The sequence below is a fragment of the Pectinophora gossypiella genome, chromosome 3, assembly GCF_024362695.1.
Source record: "Pectinophora gossypiella chromosome 3, ilPecGoss1.1, whole genome shotgun sequence".
NCBI lineage: Eukaryota > Metazoa > Arthropoda > Insecta > Lepidoptera > Gelechiidae > Pectinophora > Pectinophora gossypiella.
The window spans coordinates 3,836,975-3,860,928 of record NC_065406.1 but is presented as its reverse complement, the minus strand read 5'-3'; the positions used below and the strand labels follow the sequence as shown (position 1 = coordinate 3,860,928).

The following is a 23,954-nucleotide window of genomic DNA, read 5'->3' as shown; positions in this document are numbered from 1 at the left end:
TGACATGGTACCAAAGTGTATACATATTAATGCTTGTAACCGTACCTTTATAAGTAGACCCGAATACATCTAAAAATATGGCCAAGAGTGCTTCTTCTTCTATCGTGTGGATTGTGAGGTGGCTTACCAACCCCATCAACCCTGGTGTCAGGGTTATTATTGAGCCGCCGTAGGCCCCTGACATGACTCATGTAACGACTACGTACTTACATTAGTAAGTAATAACCAGGGCCAACGGCTTAACGTGCCTTCCGAAGCACGGATCATCTTACTTTTGGACAATCAGGTGATCAGCCTGTAATGTCCTAACCAAACCAGGGATCACAAAGTGATTTGTCCCCACTAGGATTAGAACCCAGGACCTCCGGATCGTGAGCACAACGCTCGACCATTGGACCACGGGGGCAGTGTAAAGAGTGCTTATTATAATTTATTGATTCTCAAGTTCCTTTCCACGTTTAACATTGTTGTGTTGTTCTTATCAGCTAGAGGTTAGTACTGAGATATCACCTCGGGCGTCATGTAGAGAAAATTACATACAGATAACAAAAACCGCTGCGTTCGCGTGTTATAATGAAAGTTTTATGCTTGACTACTCATTATACTTGTACCACGATAATGATGGTTCTCTACTGAGCTTAAATGTACCTGTAGTTGATATACTTAGTATTTATTTCTTCTAAAGTTGTCGAATACTGCGACCACTGGAAATGGTTTGATTCATAATATTTCTATAGAACTACGTTCACTGCATCAGCATACCTGGGCAGTGTGTTGCTATGACAATAATGAGGAATTACCGAAGTTCCGTAGAGTCCCATTTGCACCGATTCGGCTCAAATATATATTAACTGTATCTTTAAATAATATTATTAAACAAAGAAATATACTTTTTTACAAATATAAACTTAACAATTAAATATTCTTAATCTTAACATTACAAATAATTAAAACTAGACTCATCATCATCCCATTAACGTCCCCACTGCTGGGGCACGGGCCTTCCCTAAGGATGGATAGGGAGAACGGGCCTTAAACCATCACCACCACCACCATTAAAACATCACGCGGGCCCGCTGCGGATTGATAGTTATTAACGACTGTTAATACAGCCGGGACCAATGGCTTAACGTGCCTTCCGAAGCACGGAGGAGCTCGACATGAAAACTTTTTTTTGTGGTCACCCATCCTATGACCGGCCTTTGCGAAAGTTGCTTAACTTCAACAATCGCAAGACCGAGCGCGTTTACCGCTGCGCCACCGAGCTCCTCCCAAAACTAGACTAGACTACTAAAACAAAAAAAAAAAAAACAAAAAAAAACAAAAGTACACGCAAGAAGGTCAATTACAAATGCTCCCTTTTACCACCTCTCGACCGAATGTGCTCATTACGCTCGCAGCGTTACCCCGTTGTATCTTTTATACTGAAAAATACATTTTCTTATCATAAATGGGCCCACAGCTTAATGCTTGCTGCACACAAAGGCGGAAAGCAGGACACGGAATTTTGTATAAAACCACAAATATAATCCCTTTTGCCCCAGCTTTGTAGCTTAAAAGAATAATCTCCGATATTTGTTTGTCTAGCTGATATTGTCACACTGCTGGGGCAAAGGCCTCCCCTTCATCCTTCCATACTTCTCAGTTTTCAGCGAACTGCCACCAATCTGTCCGGCAGGCATCAAGATCGTCGCGCCATCTTTTGTCTACCTCGTTACCGATATCCATCTTGAGGCATTCACTGAGTGACAATATTGTCACCATTTTTGACCATTCTTTATTGCATTGCAGACATCTCCGTGTTCATCGACGCGCAGCAGCATCCGCGGCACCAGCCCGCTGTGCTCGCCTTCCACCAGGTCCTCGTTTAGCGCTCGGCAGCCCTACCTCGGCTGGCGGAGTCAAGAGCGCCTCAACTCAACGCCTAGGACGCCACATGAGAGGTACGGTTTCTGACGTGTTTTCTTGGTGGAATCTTATCGTTTATTTCTCCATCACACATCTTCTTTACCGTGCTCTTGCTGTTGTAGCATTATCCATCTATCTCGTTGACTTCTTTATAAAACGAAGTCCTACTTTTCTTCAATTTGTTCCATATTCAATTCTTGGTCTTCGTCTCTTCACTTCCATAATGTTTTAACACATTTTAAATACATTTTGTCGCGCCATCTTTTGTCTACCTCGTTTCCAATATCCATCTTGAAGCATCCACTGAGTGGCAATATTGTCACAAGCTGCTTATTTAGGTACGTGTCATTTCTGGGCATAGACCTTCACTCATCAGTTAAATAGGATTCGGAGCATACTCCGGCAGCTTCACTGCGAGTTGATGGGGGAATCACCGATCTTTGCGGCAACAACCCGGAATATCTATCTGGTTATAGCGGTCAGGTTAAGGCATCGTTTCAACTCGTAACCTAGGAGCTTGTTTCCAAGGAAATTTTTACCAAAGCCAAATTAGATTTCCATTAACGAATTCTCTGACTGATGTTACAGGCTAGCATCGTCACTCCTGCAGCAACAACAGGCGTCAAAGGCTTCCGAGGAGATCCAGTCGTCTATCAAGGAGGTGACGTCAGCTATCGTGCACTACGTATCGGGACTCGAACCTGCGAATGGCGACGTGGATCGGCAGCCCTCGCCGCGGTCCAGTCAGAAGCTATACTGGCTTGAGAGCTCGTTTGTTGGTGAGTCTTTGGATTCAGATTCCCGAAGGTGTATGGTAGGTATAATCTATAGTATAGTTTGGTAAGGAAATGTATCTAAAAGGGACGTTTTGACGAAGTTTGTGATGCTGTTAGAATTGACCAAACAAATAGCTTTAGGATATTAGCATTATTAATCTACTTAATACATAATCTACTTATTGTGAAAAGACAAGACCTGTAAAAATTACTGACACTTCTTGACAACAATTACTTGGATAAAAATACGTTTTCTGTGCTCTCTTATGTTCTTCTTAGAATTTAACGCTGAAAAGATACCCTCTGAATAAATTCATCTTGTCATCAGGTACGAAACCTCTGGAGTCCCCACAGACGCCCCTAGTGGTGTCGGAGGCTCTGCCCCCGCCGCACCCTCGGCCGCCGTCGTCGCTGCGCCTGGACCACCGCGCCGCGCCCGGTGAGAGAGCGTGACCACGCCACCATTGCACTGCAGGCTCAGATACACGCACCAACATTCCGACCCAAAACCGTCAATGTATGATGCACTCATCGAAAATTCCAACACTTCCGAACGACGAGCGCATGAATTTTGATTGCGTGAAATATAGTGGGACGGGTGGCAGCATTGGGAACAGTTTTTGCATTTATAGTTAGCGACGCAATTTATATTAATTGTGCTTTATCGCATTGCTAAGTCGAGGTAAGGTTGTCTTCGGTCCCTCGTTTCCGCATCTGGCCCTGCAGTGTGTTGTTATCTCGTATTATGTTAATCTGTGCGTTAATTTCTGTGCTGTTCAGTGTATTTTAGTTATTTGTGAAGTGAACTCTTTCAGTCCACCACTGGAAGGATTCGCCTTGTGAAATTACGTGTAAAAGAGCTTTATAGATTGTGTTTGAGACTCAGGACCATTACAATGTATATGTTATTTTTGTGACGATACGCACTATATTTTATTATTACAGTTTTTTGTACAATCGTCTCGTTATTTTGCATTGTGGAAGCACCGGCTTGTAGCGGCTTATTTTAGTTTGTCACAGATTAGCTAAATGTGTTAGGTGTATTAGGAATGTTTGCCAGTACAAAATAATCGAATACGGCAAATTGTTACTACCACATTCAAATGTTTATTCATGCTGTTTTACATAAATTGCAATGCATTTGTTCTAGAGGTACATTCTACGACGGAATTGAGAATAAATACATTTATTAAATACATTTTGACATTTTGTTACTTTACATAATTTTGACATATCAATAGGTACTTTGATTGGATTATTCCCGGTACCTAGGCTATTCGTTAGTCAATAGTTAAGATATAATTATGTTATAGATATTGCCATAATTATAACACTCAATAGTACCTTATCTAACACGAACCAGTTGAACGTCTAGTAATGTTATATCAATCAATGTACAGAGTAAATTATTTTGTTTTGTGTGTTTATTTTTTAATGCAAAATCTTAGCGTATAGTTTAATGCTAGTTTATACGTACCTACACATAGATTTGTAAATAAAATATGTTGCTAATATTTTATTTTTAGGTGCTAAATATGTTTTCTTAACTATTTTTCTAAAATTATGTTGCTGATGCTGATGTTAGGAAGACCGCTGATTTTGGGGATGTAAAAAATAAAACTATTATTACTGCATACAAGTACTCACCGAAAACATTTAGATAAGGATTCACTATAGAATCTTATAAACGATTTCTCCGTCTCCAAAATAAGTGGATACCCTCAATATCCGTTCTCAGGCTTTAAATTAAAGGTCACAAATTAAAACAGACATCAGATACTGCCTCCAGTAGTTCATGTCGTTACCGCCTGCGCTCGCGCACGGAGGGTAACGATTAGGCAACAGTTATCAGAACCATAATCAATGTGGTGGTGAGAAGTGACAAAGACTGAAGTCTCAATAAATTAAAGTTCCTTCTACTTAAATCACCTCGTAATTTATGTTGGGACTTTGAATAGTTCCTAAGTAAATTATACAGGTTCTGATTAGGTTAGAAATTTAAACGTTTTGCGTTCAGAATTCGCACCGCCCCGACAAAATCCGAAATTCCGAATGAGTTTAGTCGCCGACTAAGCGTAACTTCTAGATGAAAGTAGCGTTGATTTAAAAAGAAGTTTTTGGCGCCGTAATGTTAAGCGCCATTTTGGAAATATAACCTCAAAATTACATACAAATACAGTAATAGGTGTATCTATTGTAGCTCTCTAACTTAATCCTGTCTTATTATGTATTTCTGTCTGTTTCTAATAGTACCTAAAATCAAGTGTAATGAAATAGGCTAGTTCATATACGTTATAGAATCTCGGTACCTTTATGTAATTAAAATCAAAGATATGATCATTTAAACTATGAAATTATATAAATCTTCATCGTAACATAATCATCATTTCATTGTACTTTTAGTTACGTTTTAATTATAATGATTATATTGAATATATTCAGTTTTATTTTATAATTTTTGTTTTATTTTTATTTCTGTGATGTCCGTTTGGTTCTGTTATTTATACTTATTTATAGAAACAAGAATTCACATCAACTTCTAAATTATGTTCTCTGCAAATCACTGTCGTTTTATCAAGTAAGTAATTACATAAATAAGCATACATTATACTTAGGTATAATTAGTAAGTCAAGAATTGAGCACCAACTATCGCTTTGTAGCACTGAAGCACTTTTTCTCACCTCACTGCCCTATGCATCACCAGATCACTCTAAACTTAATGCAAAAAATACCATTGGAATAATAAATTATTCGTCCTTAGACAGAGCATCTAAGGCTCGTTCAGAAATACGATCAAATCATGTTCTTCTAAATCCAGGGATATTGGTTCAACGTACCGGGTGGGTGCCCTCAGCGTTCACCATTTGTCCAGCCAAGTAGTTCTGTAATAAGTCACGAAAAAATGGCTGAAAGGAAACATTGTTGTAACTAGAACCCTTGTATTTACATAAGCTCAGGGTTAGTCAGATAACGGAGTGCCCACACCGAGCTTACCTTGCATTTTACTTCTTCATCAACTTCAAAAAAGTTTCTTTTCTCTCTTTCTTTAATCTTTGAATCTTCCACTTTCTCCCAATTGAATGAGATGATAGTTATTGATAACCCACAAAGAATACACAAGATAGTTACTTAGCGTTCCCATGTCAGAGTTCAAATATTTCTGGACGAGCCTCATCTTGACTGGCACCCGCTTGCAGACTGGCAAGACTCCCAGCGTTCGTTGAACCTGGGCATCACGCGCCCTTCACCAGGCTCCACAACCCTGGAAGACGTGTTGGACTCTCTGCTGGGCCTGCCATCGCAGCCGACGAGGATTCCCACTCCTCAGCCGAGCCCTAGGAAATCTTCCAGTCCTTACTATTTGATGGGGGGCAAGGTATTATTTTAGGACAATTGGTTATTCTAAAAAGTCTTTGAAGAAATCCTGAGAACTTGAAACTTTGTCATTAGTATGAACGCAAAAATATCCTAGAGGGAACAAAACTTCCCTTTGGTAAGTCTGACCATCAATCTGACCAGTGGGAAATACTGAATATTCTGTCGATTTGCAAACATCCAGTTATAACTTCCGTAATGATTATCTAAGTAAGTATTTAGGTATGCGTAAGTTGATGCTTTTTAGCCAGATATTTGGAAAACGTCAAAACATTCTAGGATATTTTTACGTTGACACTAATGATGTAGCACAGTATATTAACTTCCGGTGCTCTGAGATTTGCCCTTGAACATTAGTTTCTTGATCAGTTTGCGTAAAAAAATATTATTAGAGAGACTTGTTTTTTAGAACTTGATATTAACGAAATTTAAATTACCTAACGAAATTATAACCGCGTTATTTACCTAATTTTCACGCTCACTTTTGAGCTCTCGATAAATAGAGTCACTAGATGTAGGTACTGGCATTTATGCTGCATAACAATCGGCTCATTCACGGCTATATCCTGGAGCTTCAAAGTCAGCTTATGCCTCCCAGAGCCCCCGCTACGAGCAGCTAGCAAGCAGCGGGCATAGCAGCGCATCCCCCGCCTCCCGCTTCGTCAGCACCCCGAGCGAGGAACCGAGCTCCTTCACCGACCCAAGTCCCGACCACGACCGACCAGGTAGGACCGATATGTAAGTCTGAGCCGTTCCAATTTTTTATAATACCTACACAACACTACTCTTCCGGCACTTGCACACTAGCAGTAAAGTTTTTAATATAAATTTCTTTTTCTGATTCTAAAATTGAAAATTGGTTTATGATATCAAGTTCTTTCTATAAAGTTCTAGACCCACTACATCTATTTATAACCTACCTCTGAATTGGAAAATATGAAGGTACCCAGATTTGAAATTAGCATGTATCCTAGCATGTTTGTATACTGTATAGTGTAGTCGTATTATTGTCTGGGTTGACTTTATGTTTTGACGATGTGGTTCTGAGTCTTACGAGTATAATTGGTGTCAAGTGGTTGTATTTTCACAATAATACACTTCCGTCAGAATCGTAAAATGTAAGACTGAGACAGTTTCTTTACGTTTACAGGCAAGGATACAGTTGATAATCTTACCCCAATGCAAGATTCGAGACGGCCTCGGTCGGCGCAAGGCGAACATTCTCGACGGAGGAGTGAGCCGTTTGCGCATGCGAGTGCCTCGCTGGACCGTCGGACCAGCCTAGACGCCGCCGCGCTACGCCCTGCCGACAACACTCTGACCCAGCATGACTCCAAAACTTCTCTTGCCTCTCTTCACACTGAAAACAGCACAGACGACGCTTTCGTCAAATGCAAATACCCTAAGTGCTCATCCCGCGCCCCCGTTTCCGACGCCAAGAGGCACTACAAAACTTGCCACAATTGCACTACAATGTATTGCTCAAGAGAATGCCGGAGAGCGCATTGGGAGAAACATAGAAAAGTCTGCCTGCACTCCCGCGCAAGCGCCCTGTGCCGGCAGATCATATCCGCAGCCAAAGAAGACGCAGACGCACTTCATCAAATCAGCACAGTGGGCCACAAAGGCTACCTCGCTCTCGGCCGAGGGGTAGTCAAAGTATTCTTCACGAGTCCTGAAGCTGCCGAAAAGTTTACCACTCACGGCTACCAATACCTGACAGAGCCTGAGTTTGTCAAATGGACATCTCTTCAACCGAACGAAATGGGCGTGGAACTTTACACTGAAGTCGTAAAACTTTGCAAAGCTTACAACCCGGAGACCAGGGTGATATTGTACGTGGCCGTTTGTATCATCAGCGAAGTTCCCACGAAAGGAGCTGTGAAGTGGGAGCGACAGATGGTGTCGAGGTGTGCAAAACTGCGACTTAGTAAAACCGTCACAGCTGTCATACAAGAACAGAACCGCAGGCGACACAGGAGAGACAGTAAGAGCACTCCCGAGGAGAGAGAAACACTCATACTAACATCCAAATTATGTAACGCGGGGGAAAAGAACGCGGCCACAGCTCATAAGTTTAGGGAAATATGCTTCCAGAACATAATAAAGGAATTAGAAAGCCGAGGAGTGGTGCTGAAGAAGCATTTTCCAGAGGTGTATTCGAGGTTAGCGGCGTACGTGGACGGAACGAGTGACAGGTTCATTCCAATGACTATTTACCCTAAGGATGTGAATAGTGGGAAGTCTTTCATGTGTGTGATCATGCCTGATAGTGAAGTGGAGAGTAGTACACCAGTGGACGGGAAGGTGACGACAGTCGACGTCGGCGTGGACAGGTCCCGCCATCAACTGTCGACGCCAATGTGAGATACCATCATTAATGTTAGCAAACGGAAACATATTCTTCTTGGCATAAAGACGAACGGTGATAATAGTGCTTATTATAAAGATGTCATCACCAGTTACGGCGATCTATATTTATAATTTAAAATTAATCTTTAGAATGAATCTCATGTGTGAAATGAAATGTTAAATGTGCCCTTAATATTTATGATTATTTTCAGTACATATAATATAAATGTTAAGACCTGAACGTTTGGTGTATGCGTTGCATTCCAAAGGCGATTTATTCGCTTTTAATTAGCAAAGTTATTTAAATAGATGACACAGATGATGAAAGAGGATAGATGCAAAGATGGAAATATAAATGTAATTGATGTTCTGCGTAAAACACGGAACGTTACTCAACGAAAAAAAAACACTATGATACTTAATAGTGCTAAGTAGTAACGCTACAATACCAACTTTATCAACCCTGGTATCAAGGTTAGTATTGAGCCGCCAAAGTCCACTGACATGGCTCATGTAACGACTACTTATTTACATCAGTAAGTAGTAACCGGGACAAACGGCTTAAGGTGCCTTCCAAAACACGGATCATCTTACTTTCGGACAATCAATTAATCATGTCCTAACCAAACTAGGGATCACAAGTAATTTTTGTGATATGTCCCCACTGAGATTCGAACCTGGTACCTCCAGATCGTGAGCCTTACGCTCAACCACTATACCACGGATCTGTACAGCGCCATCTACATTTTTTTGGGGAACGTAGCCTGGAAAGTCCCTCATTGTGGCGCTATTACTAAGTAGTGGGTGTTATATTTGTTAATAGTACGGTCACGAGCATTAATATGTATACACTTTGGTACCATGTCACATTAACTTTTTTAACAAATTGAACTGTAAGTCTCACTAAATGTCAAATATGTTAGTGCGACAGAGTCCTAAAGTGGGTACATTATATTGCTCATGACTGTACATACGAGAAAGCCTAAGGTATAAAATCTATTCCATACAAAAAGGTGTTAATAAGAAGTCTACTGCGCGTTTTACGCAGAACATACGAAGCAAATTAAGTATTTTAGTGCAAATATTTTTCCACATTAACAAAGTGTGCATAAAGTGCTTTATTCAAAAATCGTTATTTTTAATGTTATTACAATAATTGCACTTAAGTTAGATAGAATTATTTTAGAATAAATATATACAACGTTGTGACTTGAAAGTACATTTATTTCACTAACAAAATTTCTGGAAAGGACAATAGTTGGATTATTAAATTAAAATATTTTAATATTTGTTTGTAACAGAAAATATCATAATGTGCTTTCATTAAAGAAAAAGTAATTTTTATACTAAAAAGCTTTTAAGGGTGTTGGAAACCTTGCTAATAATTTTCGGCGACAATAGATGGCGTAAGGGTAGGCAATTCAGTTATCGAAATATTTCTTTTTGCCATGGATAAACTTTCTGCCACTACTTGAAGGTCTACAAACAATTAAAAATAATATAAACCCTTACTATTTTCTTCAGATTTACACTGGGTTTGAAGCTATTAACAAATTCCTATTTAAATGTTCTCTTTATTACTTATTAATAGAAAATACATAAACAAAGTTTTATAAAGGAACAAAGTTTTATGTTTATTTGTAACATAAAACACAGAAACTTACTAAATACTTTTGTATGGGAATGTATATTTAATCGATAATTTAAAGAAAAATACATTATTATTTTACCTCTAGTGGCGCAAATAAAATGAAGCCTCAGAAATAATGATAATTGAGAAAAATACTAATTTATTTACGTTTTTCACTGAATCCGTTATACGTACGCCAACTAGGTAACGGATAGGAACTAAACAAGGGTCCCTACACCCTTAACCAATTGCATGCGCATGAGTATTAGTGAGAAATACCTACGATTGTGGGTATTTATGCTTTTTTCTTTAGATAGTGAATTTTATGAGAAAATAAAAATAAAATTGTGCTGGTGTGAACAGAATGGGTATGCAAGTGTCAAATTAGTTGTTTTTCACAACAATGGTTGTATCTACATGAAAGGCACAAAGATAATGTTAAATTCTTGACTAAATGGTGCCAAGCAATTTAAGAGACAAGTTTACACAGAATGTTGAGTTTCTCTAAAAAAAACCTTTAAAAACTTTGATGAACTTTATTACAAAATGCAATGCGGCATTCTTAAAGGCTATATTATCAGAAAACGTCTAAGAAAGAGGGACCATCCAGGCTACGTTCCCAAAAAAAAAATAGATGGCGTTGTACAGTTTTACCGTGATAATTACCTATTTTCTCGTTGCTCGGGTAGGTACATAATTAATCTAAAGTATAATGTAAATGGCAGAGGCATATATCAAAATAATTGTTGCTTGATATTTGGTTATTTGCTTATCTTTATTTTGATCCGAATAATTATGGGTGGAAGATGTGTTGTGTCTGGGACAAGGGTCATCATTTTTACCCAAAAACAAAGATAAAAGATGCATATGTCTGTTACAAAAGACATAAACAGCCTATACATGTCCCACTGCTGGGCACAGGGCTTCCATCAATCAACCGGAGAGGGTATGGAGCCTATTCCACCACGCTGCTCCACTGCGGGTGGGGATATGTCTGTTATCAATGAAATAAAAAGGTTTAACGAAGAAATTAAAGCGCAACACTGTACAGCGACATCTATATTTTTTTAGGGAAAAGTACCCTGGAAAGTCCCTTATTGGAGCAAAGTGAAAAGTCTTAAAAATACTTATCAATAAACTGTGAAAATTAAGCGCCCCAACATTATTTAATAACTTAGTAAGTTTACAAAGGATTGCCGTATTTTTGAGTGTTTTTGTTAATTACAATATATCACTGTTCTACTGTTGTTAAATCCATTGTCATCGTCTCTAAAATAAGCTGTATTATTGTTACAATGTAAATGTTTCTATTGAACAATCGTAACTTGCAAGAACTCTATAAATTCAGGGTGTTCGTGACATCGTAACAAAAACTTTGAAGGATCCTTCAGACCATGATTCTGAGTTGATATAAAGTGGAATTTTCCGTCGCAAAATTATAGAACTGAAAAAAATAATAAACAACACTAAAATTCACATGACTTTTCCGACAGGAAATTCGACTTCATATTATCCATGTATTCGTTACGGTGTCACTAATACCCATACGTACTTGTATGGCTACCTGTACGTACTTGTACGGGGTGTAAGTGACATCGTAACGAATACTGAGAGGTATGATTCAGCTCATTATTCTGAGTTAATATCAAATGAAATTTTCCATCGCAAAAGTATAAAAAAATAATTAAAAAGAAGAAACCAAAAATGTCATAAACTTTGCGACGGAAAATTCCACTTGATAATAATTCAGAGTCATGGTCTGAATCATCCACCTCGGTGTTCATTGCGATATCACTAACACCCTGTATATAAATATGTAAATGGACGAAAAGCTCACGTTTTTCTAACATTATATACTATATTCTAATAAAAAATATAATTTAGGCATTTTCTAAGTAATCTATTATATTTAACTAACATACCTATTGTAAACGCCTCATGAAAATATTTCATACATAAAATTATATTCATAATGTTGCCATATCAATTGTTTTTCATAGTCTGAAATACAGATTTTTTTATCTAGTTGTCCCTATATGTATTTCAAATAAACGGCCCAGCTAAAGAAGTTGTTTTTTATTGTATTCTATTCCTTTACCTATGTAACGCAACTATAGAATTAAGGTAAGTAAGTATACGTTAAGTACAACATAAGGTCAGAAAACAGTAGCACCTTGTTTCACAAACATTCTCTCAAAAGTCAATACTATTACTGTAAATTCGAAAATTATCCTACCTATCCAGTTACGGCATCTGTATGTCGCCAACTTACGTAAGTTCTAACTATTTGAATAAAAAGATTTGATTTGATTTTGATTTATTTTTTATTTTGATTTAATTTTTTTTTGGCGTTAACGGTAATGGTATGACCTCTAGTATTCGCGGATCCACCATATAGCACAACCCCTGCAGAAAATTAGATAACAATCTGCCCTGTATTCCTTTGGCTATAACAATTTAATCATTGTTCTCATTTTAAGGCGATTTAAGAAGTTTAACATAATTTTCCTACATCTCCATACATAAATCATTAAAAGAAAGTGCATAAAACTTCCGGAAGTTTTAAAACTTAGGATTACCCGCGTCTATAATGTTGCCAATTCTGGAAAATATTAAGCATTTTTTAATTAGTATTTTAATGTGCGTAAACATTTTGTGTAAATAAGACAATCATTTTTGTATAATTTTTCATAGAAACTATAACATAATACAAAATTAAATACGTTATCAAACCAAACGATAAAGAAACGATAACACAATTTCCGAACGAAACGTAAGTTGACCTTTTGACCGTTTGACGTATCTGACGTACGATTTGACCGAATGACATTTGGTTTGGTTTGGCAGTTCAAAGAGCAGACGTTTTCCATGGGCTTCTACGTTTTTTAGCGAGAAAATTGAAAATTCATACATTTGTTTTGTGTTAAAATTCGTCGTTGATCGTTAGTGATGGTGTCGTCACAGGTTATTTACGCGGCGGTGCCGATTTCAGTGATCGTCGCTATCGGCTTACTACGCAAATGGAAGTCCAGGAGTTGGGCAAAGTGCTTGAGTAACACATGCTTGAGGGGTAAAACATTTATCATCACTGGGGCTAACAGTGGGATAGGCCTGGAAACAGCCAAGGCACTGGTGCGGAGGAAGGCGCGAGTCATATTCGCATGCCGCGATATCGCGAAGGCCAAACAGGCCATCGCTGATATTAGGCGGGAGCAACCGAGTGGCGGCGAACTGGTAAGTCGTAAATCTATTTAAAGTTACCACGGAAGTACTACGAGAGTTGAACTCTCATTCGATTCGAAACAAAACTTTTTGCAGCTCAAAGTTAAATGTTGTTTCTAGTTGTGAAAATAAGTGCGTTGCCGGCCAATATATCTACAGCGCAGTGCTCATTTACATGATATATCAATACTATAATGAATGTGTATCATCCAAGCTCATTGTTTTAGATTCCCATGCAGCTAGACCTGTCATCACTGGCATCAATAGAAAATTTTGTTGAAGTCGTTAAAGCAGGCTTCTACAAGATTGATGTGCTCATCAACAACGCTGGTGTGGTGATACCATTGAGCCAAGATGAGAAGACTAAAGAAGGATTTGAGGTGCACCTGGGAATCAACCACTTGGGACACTTTCATTTGACTAATTTACTCCTGGATTTGCTGAAGAGGGCTTCACCTAGTAGGTAAGAAGATTATTTTTCTCCTAACTAAAAATACTGTCTGTCTGTACAGAACTTGCACCAATGAGTTATTAATTTATCTTAAGTGCATTTTTCATTAACACAGTTGGCTTAACCATTATAGACGGCAATGTGGCTCACAACCTATCACATTGGTTGAACAGAAAGCTTGGTGAGGTGTGGGTACTTAATCCATCTTGTGATTGATGTACCTCTGACCACCTCAATTGGGATATAGTTGTGAACTTATGTTATGTTAAAATATATTTTTAATTACATTTTGTGTCACAATAAAGACTGTCCAACAATAGAAGGCCAATCCGCACTCGACATCTATTACTTTACAAAAGAACCGCTGAAAGTCCAAGGACTGATTGCAAGTTTATATACATATAAAAAAAAACTTTTTGTGTGAACAAGTTGGTCATGATTTGGAGTTTAAACAAAGAACAAAGGTCTATATCGTCATTTAGGATATCAACAATATAATCTAAGATATTATTCACTGAATTTTTCAACTTGTCGTCAAAGAGTTTGTTATCATTTGGACTTTGATCCTCTTTGATTTTCTATCGTAAACAAGACTATAATATAGTATAAAATGTGACACAGAAAAAATAAAATTATTTACTTTTTTTAGTTAGTTGAATGGTTTATCAAATCAGTGTGTATTATCCTGTAGTTAACAAAATAAAGATGTGTTGTGTTTCTTGACCCGTTTCTTCTTTCAATCCACAATTCAGAATCGTCAATCAATTTAAAAAAGTTGTTGTGTAAGAAATTGTTTTTATAACAATTTCTATCTTTACTCATACCAGTATTGTTAAAACACTCATGGGATGTTGGCCATATTGTGTGTATTAAACTAAGTTTAACGGGTCAATTCTTGCACTGAATTTAAAATGTTAAGTACGGTAAAAAACAGTGGTAAAAGCTGCTAAAAACAGTGTGTGTATGTGTTACTAAAAACAGCATTGAACAACTCTGTTGCCCAACAAGTGTAAAGGCGTTAGTATTATAATATGGTCTATGATAAAGGCAACTTTAAATTAGCACAGTGCTAGCTTCCTAATTAACCAAATTGGCTGTACTTTGACCTACTTTCTTCCAACAAGAGTTTTGTTTGGTATTTAGTGAGTCTTTCAATTTGTGGTTGATCCCTATTAAAATAGAGATCTCGTGTTATTTGCCACATCCATAAAGATTCAACGATAATACCAATATTTACGACAAACCGCCGTAAACGACCATCGTTCGTTGTTAAGTCCATTCAGGGTTAGCACCAACAGCCCTCTGGGGACAGACAGTTCTATTGTCGGTTTTGGGTGAATTTCATTTCCTCAATGTGTGTGTGTGCGTGGTAGCCCGGTTGGTAGAACGCTTGCCTCTCACTTTGAGGTCGCAGATTCGAATCCAACACAGGCCTAAACCAATGATAGTCGAATTTGTTTTTCAATTCATGTTTGGATCATAAATGATTATCACGTGCTCAGCGGTAAAGGAAAACATCGTGAGGAAACCCACATTCCCGAAAAATGCATTTTCGGAGGTATGTGACCTAACCTGTACTGGGCTGGTTTTCCTTTCGCGGGTTTGAAGATCAGACAGGCAGTCGCTTCTGTAAAAAACCGGACCTGTTAAATCTTCAGGTAAGGGGAGTCTGTGAAAAACGGGATAATGCTAGGGAAATGATGAATGTGTGTGCGTACTTGCGTGCGCGTGCGCGTGAATATGTGTGTGCATAGGAACATAGTTTTTAAGTTCACATTGTTATTAACAAATATGCATTTTTCATTTCATCACCCACTTTGTATAGTTTAAAATATTTGTTCCCTTTTCAGAATCGTGGTAGTATCATCAACACTTCACGAGAAAGGAAAGATAGATTTCGAGGATCTGAATTTACGATCTGAAATTGAAAATGCGAAGAAACGGAAGAGCGATGCGCGTCACAACCCTGGCTACAGCAACTCAAAGCTGATGAATGCTTACTTCGTGAGGGCACTGGCAGACAGATTGAGAGGAACCGGAATCGATGTCAACGCCTGCTGCCCAGGATTCTGCTATACTAACTTGTTCAGGTGAGTAGTTTGGTTGTTTAAGCAAGGTCATAGGATAAAGAATAATACCTTATCCCGAGAAATGAGGTTTGTGACCTGGGCTGGTTTTGCCTTTCGGGGTCGGAAGGTCCGACAGGCAGCAGCTTCTTTTAAAAAACCGGACCTGTCAAATCTTCAGGGTAGGAGCGGACTATGGTAAGCGGACAAATGGTAACTCTCCGCTCCGCACCAATTCGTATCGGGCACCAACCTCACCCTCTGTGGCTCTTAATTTTAGTAATTTTGTAGTCGTCAGGGACCTTTGGCTGCTCAATAGTAACCCTTACACCAGGGTTAATGAGGTTGGTTATTGACCACGCAATTCACTCGAGAGAAGACGCGAATTATATTGAGCGCTTCGACCAATAAACGATACGAATGTTATCTACCGTCAAACGGCTATTGGTCGAAGGCCTCGATATAAGTCGCGCCGCGCTCGGCGCGGTTGCCGTGCAGACCCTACTGGTTTTCTTATACCATGATAGGAATGTCCCGCATGGATTGCCACAGCAAGCTTTCTATTTGCACCGATCCAGTCATACTTCTATTGCGTTCACGTTTATCAAAGCTTCATTCACGCACGTCCATGCAGAGTAATCCAATCTTTTTAATCCAATTTGAAGATAAGTAGTTTACTAATGGATAATACATTACAATTAAGTATACTTAATGACAACTACACAGGTCTAATACATGATGTTCACGCGCAGATAAGATTAAATCAAATGCTAAAGGTGCTTGATATCACCTCACAGTAATTGGATTAAAGTGATTTGTGCTGATAGATATTTCGTATTCGCTATTTCTAACCGTCCACGTGTTACAAACACGCCTGTATCCTGATGGGGTAGGCAAAAATCACTTTGTGATCCCTAGTTTGGTTAGTTTGGATATTACGGGCTGATCTTCCGATTGTCGAAGTAAAATGATTCGTGTGTCAGAAGGCACGTTAACCCGTTGGTCCCGGTTACTACTTACTGACGTAAGTACGTAGTCGTTACATGAGCCATGTCAGGGGCCTTTAGCGGCTGAATAACAACCCTGACACCAGGGCTAATGAGGTTGATCATGCTTCGCATCGTCCTTCATTATGCGCATTGCTAGGGAGTGGAATTCTCTGCCGTCTTCTTTATTTCCGAATACATATAAACCGGGTGCTTTCAAGGCCAGAGTGAACAGGCACCTTCTGCGCGAGGTCGCTCCATCTTAGGCCAAGTCTAGGGCCAAAAGAAAACCCATCAAAGGTAAAAAAATAATCATCCACCTTTAGAAAAAGAAGCTTTTTTAAAAGAAGAACTCAATTTCAAGAAGAAATCCGTGTTAGCTCAGTTCGGAGAATGCGTGAGTTACATTGTAGTGTCCACTGAATTCGACTATATTGATTTGAATTTGAATTCATGTTTGGATAATTGATATCACGTATAATATCCAGGCTTTGTGCCCGGTTGATTGAGGGGAGGCCTGTGCCCAGCAGTGGGACGTATATAGGCTGTTTATGTATGTATGTGTGCCCGGTTAATGGCGTGGGACTTAAACTAGCTGGCGAGAAGTGGGTGTATGTATACAGGGTATTAGTGACATTGTAACGAAAACTTCGAGGAATGATTCAGGCCATGATTCTGAGTTGATATCAAGCGGAAATTTCCCTCGCAAAAGTATGGAATGGAAAATAATTAAATGAGACACTAAAATTTTCATGAATTTTCCGACAGGAAAATCCACTTGATATCAACTCAGAATCATGGTCTGAATCATCCCCGTGAGTATTCGTTATGATGTCACTAACACCATGTATAATATACACCTCTGCCTACCCTTTCGGGGACACAGACGTGATGGAATGTTCTGATAGAACTCAATTAAGCAACTATAGTTGATATTCGCTTCAAGTGTTCAGTGTTATAAGCAATTTGAGATATAACGTATATCTTATCGCATAGTAGCAAAGAGATTGTAATATTAGTTTAACCTTTGCTTCGCGATGTATCTGGTACCTATGAAATGATATCATACGATGTTTATAATAGAGAGAAATACAGGCTGTTAGTGACATCGTAACGAAAACTTTGAGGGATGATTTAGACCGTGATTCTGAGTTGGTATCAAGTGGAATTTTTCGTCGACGCAAAACTTGATTTTTACTCTATGATCTTAATGACCACTTCGTTTTAACTCTATGACTCTTTTAACTTCTCTTCTATGGTGTGGGTTGTGTGGTGAATTACCAACCTCAACAACCCTGGTGTCAGGGTTACTATTGAACCGCCAAAGGCTCCTGACATGGCTCATGTAACGACTACTTTCTTACATCAGTAAGTAATAATCGGGACCAACGGCTTAACGTGCCTTCCGAAGCACGGAGTCTTTAACTAATGACACTAACACCCTGTATGTTGAAGAAGTGATACCCATTTCTATTTCAGTCTTGCTAAGCCGAGTTATAGGTATTTTTATAAATAATTCTCTCGGAGAATAGACTTCTATTATGACGGCAGACAATATTAATAACATAAGCTCACTATCATAAATAACTTTTATTTCGGGATCAAGCCCATATCACAAAGTGATAAAAACACAAAGTTCGATATGAAATTAAAATAATTTAAAGTCTTACTATAAAACCATTGCTGTTCTTTGAAAATAATCTCAAACCAGGTTTCCTCAATTGTTTTCCTACGCCCTTAAGTAGTACAGTAGGAGTGGAATTCTCTACCGTCTTCTGTACTTCCGAATGCATATAACCCAGGTGCATTCAAAGCCAGAGCGAACAGGCACCTTCTGGGCGAGCTCGCTCCATCTTAGGCCTAGTCAATGCCTTCGCGTAAGCCTGGGGCCAAGAGCTTTTTTTTTTTGACGTTACTTATTGTAGATTTGCCGCAGATGGCATTAACTACTTGGCCGGACAAATGGGGAGCGCTGAAGGCTCTCACCCGGTACAACGTTTAAGACAACAGTCCTGAGGGTGCCCAGTTGGGCGCGAACCTCGGCTCAGGGCGTCGTCTGAGAGGAAAAATATTTGAAAGAATTAATCGACCCTAGTGGGTCGATAGCGATAAGCGCTGAATGAGGGAAATCGTCGACCACGCCGGCGGGGTCGGTATCGGGGACCTGAAGAGGGGCCAAGAGCAAACCCATCAAAAGTGAAGAAAAAGTTTTATGTAGGATGTATGTAGGTACGTCGCCAGAACACAAACTATCGTAGTACGACTGACCATGTGTAAACTAAAAATAGCATAAGTAGTAAACAGCCAACTATCGCATTGGATAAACAATTGATAATATAAAACATGCGTAGACTATTAATTTACATGTTGGACTGTTAGATAAACATCTCGATAACGTTATCCCCTTTTCACGGGGCCCTACCCTAACCTGAAGATTTAAAAGGTCCGGTTTTTTACAGAAGCGACTATTTGTCGAACCTTCCAACCCGCGAAGGGAAATCCAGCCCAATACGGGTTAGGTCACCTTCGAAACGCATTTCTCGGGAATTTGGGTTTCCTCACGATGTCTTCCTTCACCGCTAAGCACGTGATAATCTTTGAATCATTGTTTAGGTTTGCTGGAGTTTGAACCTGCGACCTCCATTAATAGGTATAACTTTTTAATTCCAGACATTCAATAAGATGGTACCACTACGTTCTGATGGCGCCAATATTCCTTCTCTTCATGAGATCGGCCAAACAAGTAAGTACACGCCATTTACAATCTTATCAGTCTTAACACAGTATTTACAATTGCAATCCATTGAACATTATGTCATTGTGCATTACGAAGTTAATACGATAGATTATGAGTATGTAGATAGGAGGACATTACTTATTAAGAACATTATAATGCCGATAGGAATAACGTGGATAAGATAAAATGCAGAGAAATGGTCTTAGCGACAGGATGCTAAAGAGTAAAAGCTTATAGGGATAACGTATCATCGTAGTTATTGCAATGCCTTTTATTTGTAACTTTTTAAAACAGGTATGATTTTTTTTATGCTGAGTTTTTTTTTCTCTATCCTATCGTGTTCCACTGCTGTATAAAAATATAAAACTTGACATTTGCGCACATAAAAGCAAGTGCGCAATGCAAACAAATGTCAAATAGCAATATTGCTTTAGATAATTGCTTCGATGTGGCCTTTTTACCCCCTGTATAACATTTTATATTCTAATCAGAGGCCTCACCTCTCTTCCAGTTCCCTCGTTCGAGCTGAATTCAATAAAATAATTACTTTTAATTTATCCCTCAAACTTATTTTGAAAGAAGTATATTATATCATTTATTATTAGACAAAATAGAGGTAAGTCAGAAGCAGGGATAATAACATTTTAATTAAATATATTACCTTCTGCGGTAAGGGTACCAGAAAGATTAAATCATCACTAATTTAAGAGACACGCTCTTGTCGGTGTAGCGTTCTCCATGCTACTTTTCTAGGGAAAATAGGGCAGTGGTTTCTCTCTTTCCTTCCGCCCCGCAGTACTCTGTCTGACGCGGGTGGGATGGAGCTCAGAGTAGTATATTTCAAAGCCGTACTAGGACAACAACAAGGTACAAGATTTACCTTTGGTTGTTTATATTTATATTTTACATATCGTAGAATACCATCACCTACATAAATGGGGCTTAAAGGAGTCGCCATACTGTGAATGTGGTCACCCGGATGAAACCCTATCTCACATAGTGAACGAGTGCCCTCTGCACCGGTTCCCAAGTGGTATAGCCGAGCTGCATTGTGTGACGATGTTTATGTTTATTTTTATTTTTTTTAAAGAACGTCTAGGGCCCTGTGCCGAGGTTTTTCTTGCAGCTTCTTTTCCCGGCTATACAGGTTGTGAGAAGCTGCAGTAGTTTTAGGCGGATGAGACGTTCGTTATGTAAAATTGACGATTCAAAGTGTAACTATGTTACCTACTGAATAAAGATATTTTTGAATTTGAATTTGAATTTGACGGATGCGGCAGAGACTTGGTTAGGGGAGCTTCAGCTGGATATATGATCCACGCAGGATATTTTGTTTTGTCTGCCATACGCAATAATATAATCGTATAATCCTATAAAAATGAAGTTCTGGGGGGTTAAAATGGCCACATCGAAGCAATTAATCTAAGAAAGCAATATTGCAATTTGTCATTCGCGTATATAAAAATAAGTGCGCAATGCAAACAAATGTCAAATGGCAATATTTCTGGTTTCTGCATACTTACTTTAATTCCATTCTCTCCCGTTGCAGGGCTCCGAAACAGTTGTATACTGCGCAACGGATTACAGCATCGAGGGCAACAGCGGCAAGTTCTATCGGGACTGCGCAGAGTACGAATCGAAATACCCCTTCGACAAGGAGGTGGAAGTCAAGCTGTGGAACGTCAGTGAGGAGATGATCAAGGCCAGGAAACCCTTGTGAATGACGACAGAAATATAACCCCTCTGAATGAACTACACACCTCGCTGATACGACCTTGACGCGCGGTGCCTACTTAATTCACACGGGTTATAAGGGTGTACAGTAGGAACGGGTAGAATTTAGTGAATGGGCCTTTAAAGTTCCATAGAACCCCGGACGGGGCAACACCGCCCACAAATAATGTAGAAGCCGTGTAAAACGTCTCATTTTAGACATGATTTTATTTCCCCGTGCTATGTTTTAGCAGTTATTTTATTTACTAACTTACATGCTCTAAAGGTGTTCGTATAAAAAAGACGAAGTACAATGGTTGTATGAAATAATTACATTAATTAATATTAAACATATTAAGGCTTAAAAGGCTTTCTTGAACTGCGTACTTATACTAGAAAATCAGTCTGAAAATACGTACATTATAGATAATATAAAATTTTGTAAGAGTACAACTTTGTTTTTGTTGTATCACTAGAACTACACGTAGTTTGATGACGTCAATACTGTTATAATTATATGAACAGACAGACAAACAGAACTAGAGGGCTAAAAGGCAACATTGAAGCAATTCATCTAAATAAGCAATATTGCAATTTGACATTTGCGCATATAAAATTAAGTGCGCAGTGCAAATAAATGTCAAATAGCAATATTGGTTTCTTAGATGAATTGCTTCGATGTGGCCATTTTAACCCCCCTGAATGTATTCGGAGAAATTACAAGCATGAGTGCGTGAATACGAAAAAAGAAACGCTTATAAAAGCATACCAAAACAAAAGCGTCGCGCACAAATAACTAATCATGTATTTCGGCAGAGGTGAACGCGTGCGCTTGAGAACTCCATTTTATAATTTCTCTCAGAGAACCCTGAAAGCAGCCCCGAACATGTTTATCGTAATTAGCGCCGTATTACAGGGTAGTTATGGTGCCTTATTCTTGTGCCATATTGTGAGTTTCATTTTTTGTAAAGCACCATTATATTATTGTGTTTTTGTCTTAGTATGATACGTAATTTGGTCCGTATTGTGGACCACGGACACATTATGGTATATTAGCTTCTTTCCCTTCAGCCGCGTTCATAACCATTTTTATAACTGGCGGGGTAAAAAGGCCACATATAGGCAATTCATCTGAAAAGCGATATTTCTTTTTGACATTTGTTTACATTGCGCACTTATTTTTATTATGAACAAATGCCAAATAGCAATATAGCTTTTTACGTGTATTGCTTTGGTGTGGCCTTTTTACCCCACCGGGTTATAAAAAAGGTCATAATTTTACATTACAAATGTAAAACTACCACGCGCCCTTGACCACTTTATAAAGACATCTTATAGCTACTTAACACACAAAATAATTTAGAACGTATGACTTATTTGCAGTGCAATAAAGTTTTATTTCCCATTGTTATTATATGGTATATGGCTAGTAAGGTCCTTGCCGACGGGTGCTGTTTAATTCCCAAAGACGGACAAATGTTGTATATTATATTGAATATTTAATTTTATTAAACTTTAATGGGTATGAGGTCTGTGTTTCTTTTTGTTAAATCCTTGAATATAAAATGAGCTCCCGTAAAGTACTAAATATAAATATACTAGCGACCCGCCCCGGTTTCGCTCGGGTGCAATGCTGAGGAAAAAATGAAATTATTTACGACATCACATTAAAAACCTCAAATATAACAGTATTTCTCCACTATTTAATGGATGTTATTATACATATAAACCTTCCTCTTGACTCACTCTATCTATTAAAAGAAACCGCATCAAAATCCGTTGCGTAGTTTTAAAGATTTAAGCGTACATAGGGATATAGGGACAGAAAAAGCGACTTTGTTTTATACTATGTAGTGATATTCCCGCTTCATATCTCGCGAAATATCTCTAGATTATTTGGGGAAAATAAAACCACAATTTGCATTCAACAAACTTGTATTTTCCAGTCACTTGGAGCAGGAACGCAATGATTTGAGTTCGAAGTACATATATAACTATTAAGTATAGCGTCGAACCAATATGTTACAAACAGGTATTGCTAAATAAAGGTATATATCTGTACAAAAGCAAGCATGTGCAAAATGACAGGTCAAAAATACACGTATATGTTGTATATACAAATCATATTGAAGAGAATAAGCTCTGAGGGTTAATAAGGCCACATGGAAGCAATTCATCTAAAAAACAATATCGTAATTTGACATTTGCGCACATAAAAGCAAGTGCGCAATGCAAACAAATATCAAATAGCAATATTGCTTTTTTAGATAATTGCTCCGATGTGGCCTTTTCACCCCCCTGTATAACATTTTACATTCTAATCAGATCTGGGGGGTTAAAAAAGCCAAGTTGAATCAGTTCATGTAAAAAAGCAATATTGCTATTTGACATTTGATGACATTGCGCACTTACGTTTTTATATGCGCAAATATCAAGTTGTTTTTTTAGATGAATTGCTTCAATGTGGCCTTAAACCCCCTGTAGCCAGAAGGGGTGGTAAAAATGAAGTGAGCCATGAGTGGGTGCCACGTCATGAATTCCGCCAAGAATTATATCGAGGGCTGTCACCAAAAGACGCTATTGGTCGAAGCCTTCGATATAATACGCGCCGGCGCAGACTCCGTACCGTGGGCGCAGGAGTTGCCTGTGATCTAAGCAAAAATTGCAAATGTACAGAACCAACGTCACCTTGTGGCTGGCTCCCCCTCTCTTGGAACCTTAACAACCCCTCTGGCTT

The 23,954-nt window shown here is 38.6% G+C and overlaps 2 protein-coding genes across 3 annotated transcripts in view; both read left to right on the top strand.

Annotated features, from left to right (window-relative positions):
- Positions 1-8,798, top strand: part of LOC126381091 (nascent polypeptide-associated complex subunit alpha, muscle-specific form) — a 130,295-nt gene extending 121,497 nt beyond the window's left edge. Inside the window, exons 6-11 of the mRNA XM_050030628.1 lie at positions 1,792-1,943; positions 2,497-2,687; positions 3,013-3,123; positions 5,883-6,061; positions 6,659-6,785; positions 7,211-8,798. Of these exons, the coding sequence (XP_049886585.1) occupies positions 1,792-1,943; positions 2,497-2,687; positions 3,013-3,123; positions 5,883-6,061; positions 6,659-6,785; positions 7,211-8,427 (1,977 nt within the window). The 3' untranslated portion in view covers positions 8,428-8,798. The remainder of the gene's footprint in view (positions 1-1,791; positions 1,944-2,496; positions 2,688-3,012; positions 3,124-5,882; positions 6,062-6,658; positions 6,786-7,210) is intronic.
- Positions 8,799-12,853: 4,055 nt separating this feature from the next.
- LOC126380632 (retinol dehydrogenase 14-like) lies at positions 12,854-22,745 on the top strand. Of its 2 annotated transcripts, XR_007568494.1 has the most exons (6): positions 12,854-13,276; positions 13,492-13,727; positions 15,566-15,805; positions 19,438-19,510; positions 21,054-21,873; positions 22,431-22,745. XR_007568494.1 is itself a non-coding variant. In XM_050030179.1 (5 exons), exons 1-5 carry the CDS (start codon positions 12,992-12,994, stop codon positions 21,222-21,224), a joined length of 1,005 nt encoding a protein of 334 aa, XP_049886136.1. In that variant the 5' UTR covers positions 12,854-12,991; the 3' UTR covers positions 21,225-22,340. The 2 variants fall into 2 exon arrangements, 1 of the variants encoding a protein (XP_049886136.1); XM_050030179.1 differs by lacking the exon at positions 22,431-22,745 and having other exon boundaries at positions 21,054-22,340.
- The last annotated feature ends 1,209 nt before the right edge of the window (positions 22,746-23,954 follow it).

Excerpts from the sequence above, each read along its gene's own strand:
- LOC126380632 (XM_050030179.1), top strand. The coding sequence starts at position 12,992 with ATGGTGTCGTCACAGGTTATTTACGCGGCGGTGCCGATTTCAGTGATC. Across the intron at positions 13,728-15,565 it reads AAGAGGGCTTCACCTAGTAG|AATCGTGGTAGTATCATCAA; the intron begins GTAAGAAGATTA and ends TTCCCTTTTCAG. Across the intron at positions 19,511-21,053 it reads TCATGAGATCGGCCAAACAA|GGCTCCGAAACAGTTGTATA; the intron begins GTAAGTACACGC and ends CTCCCGTTGCAG.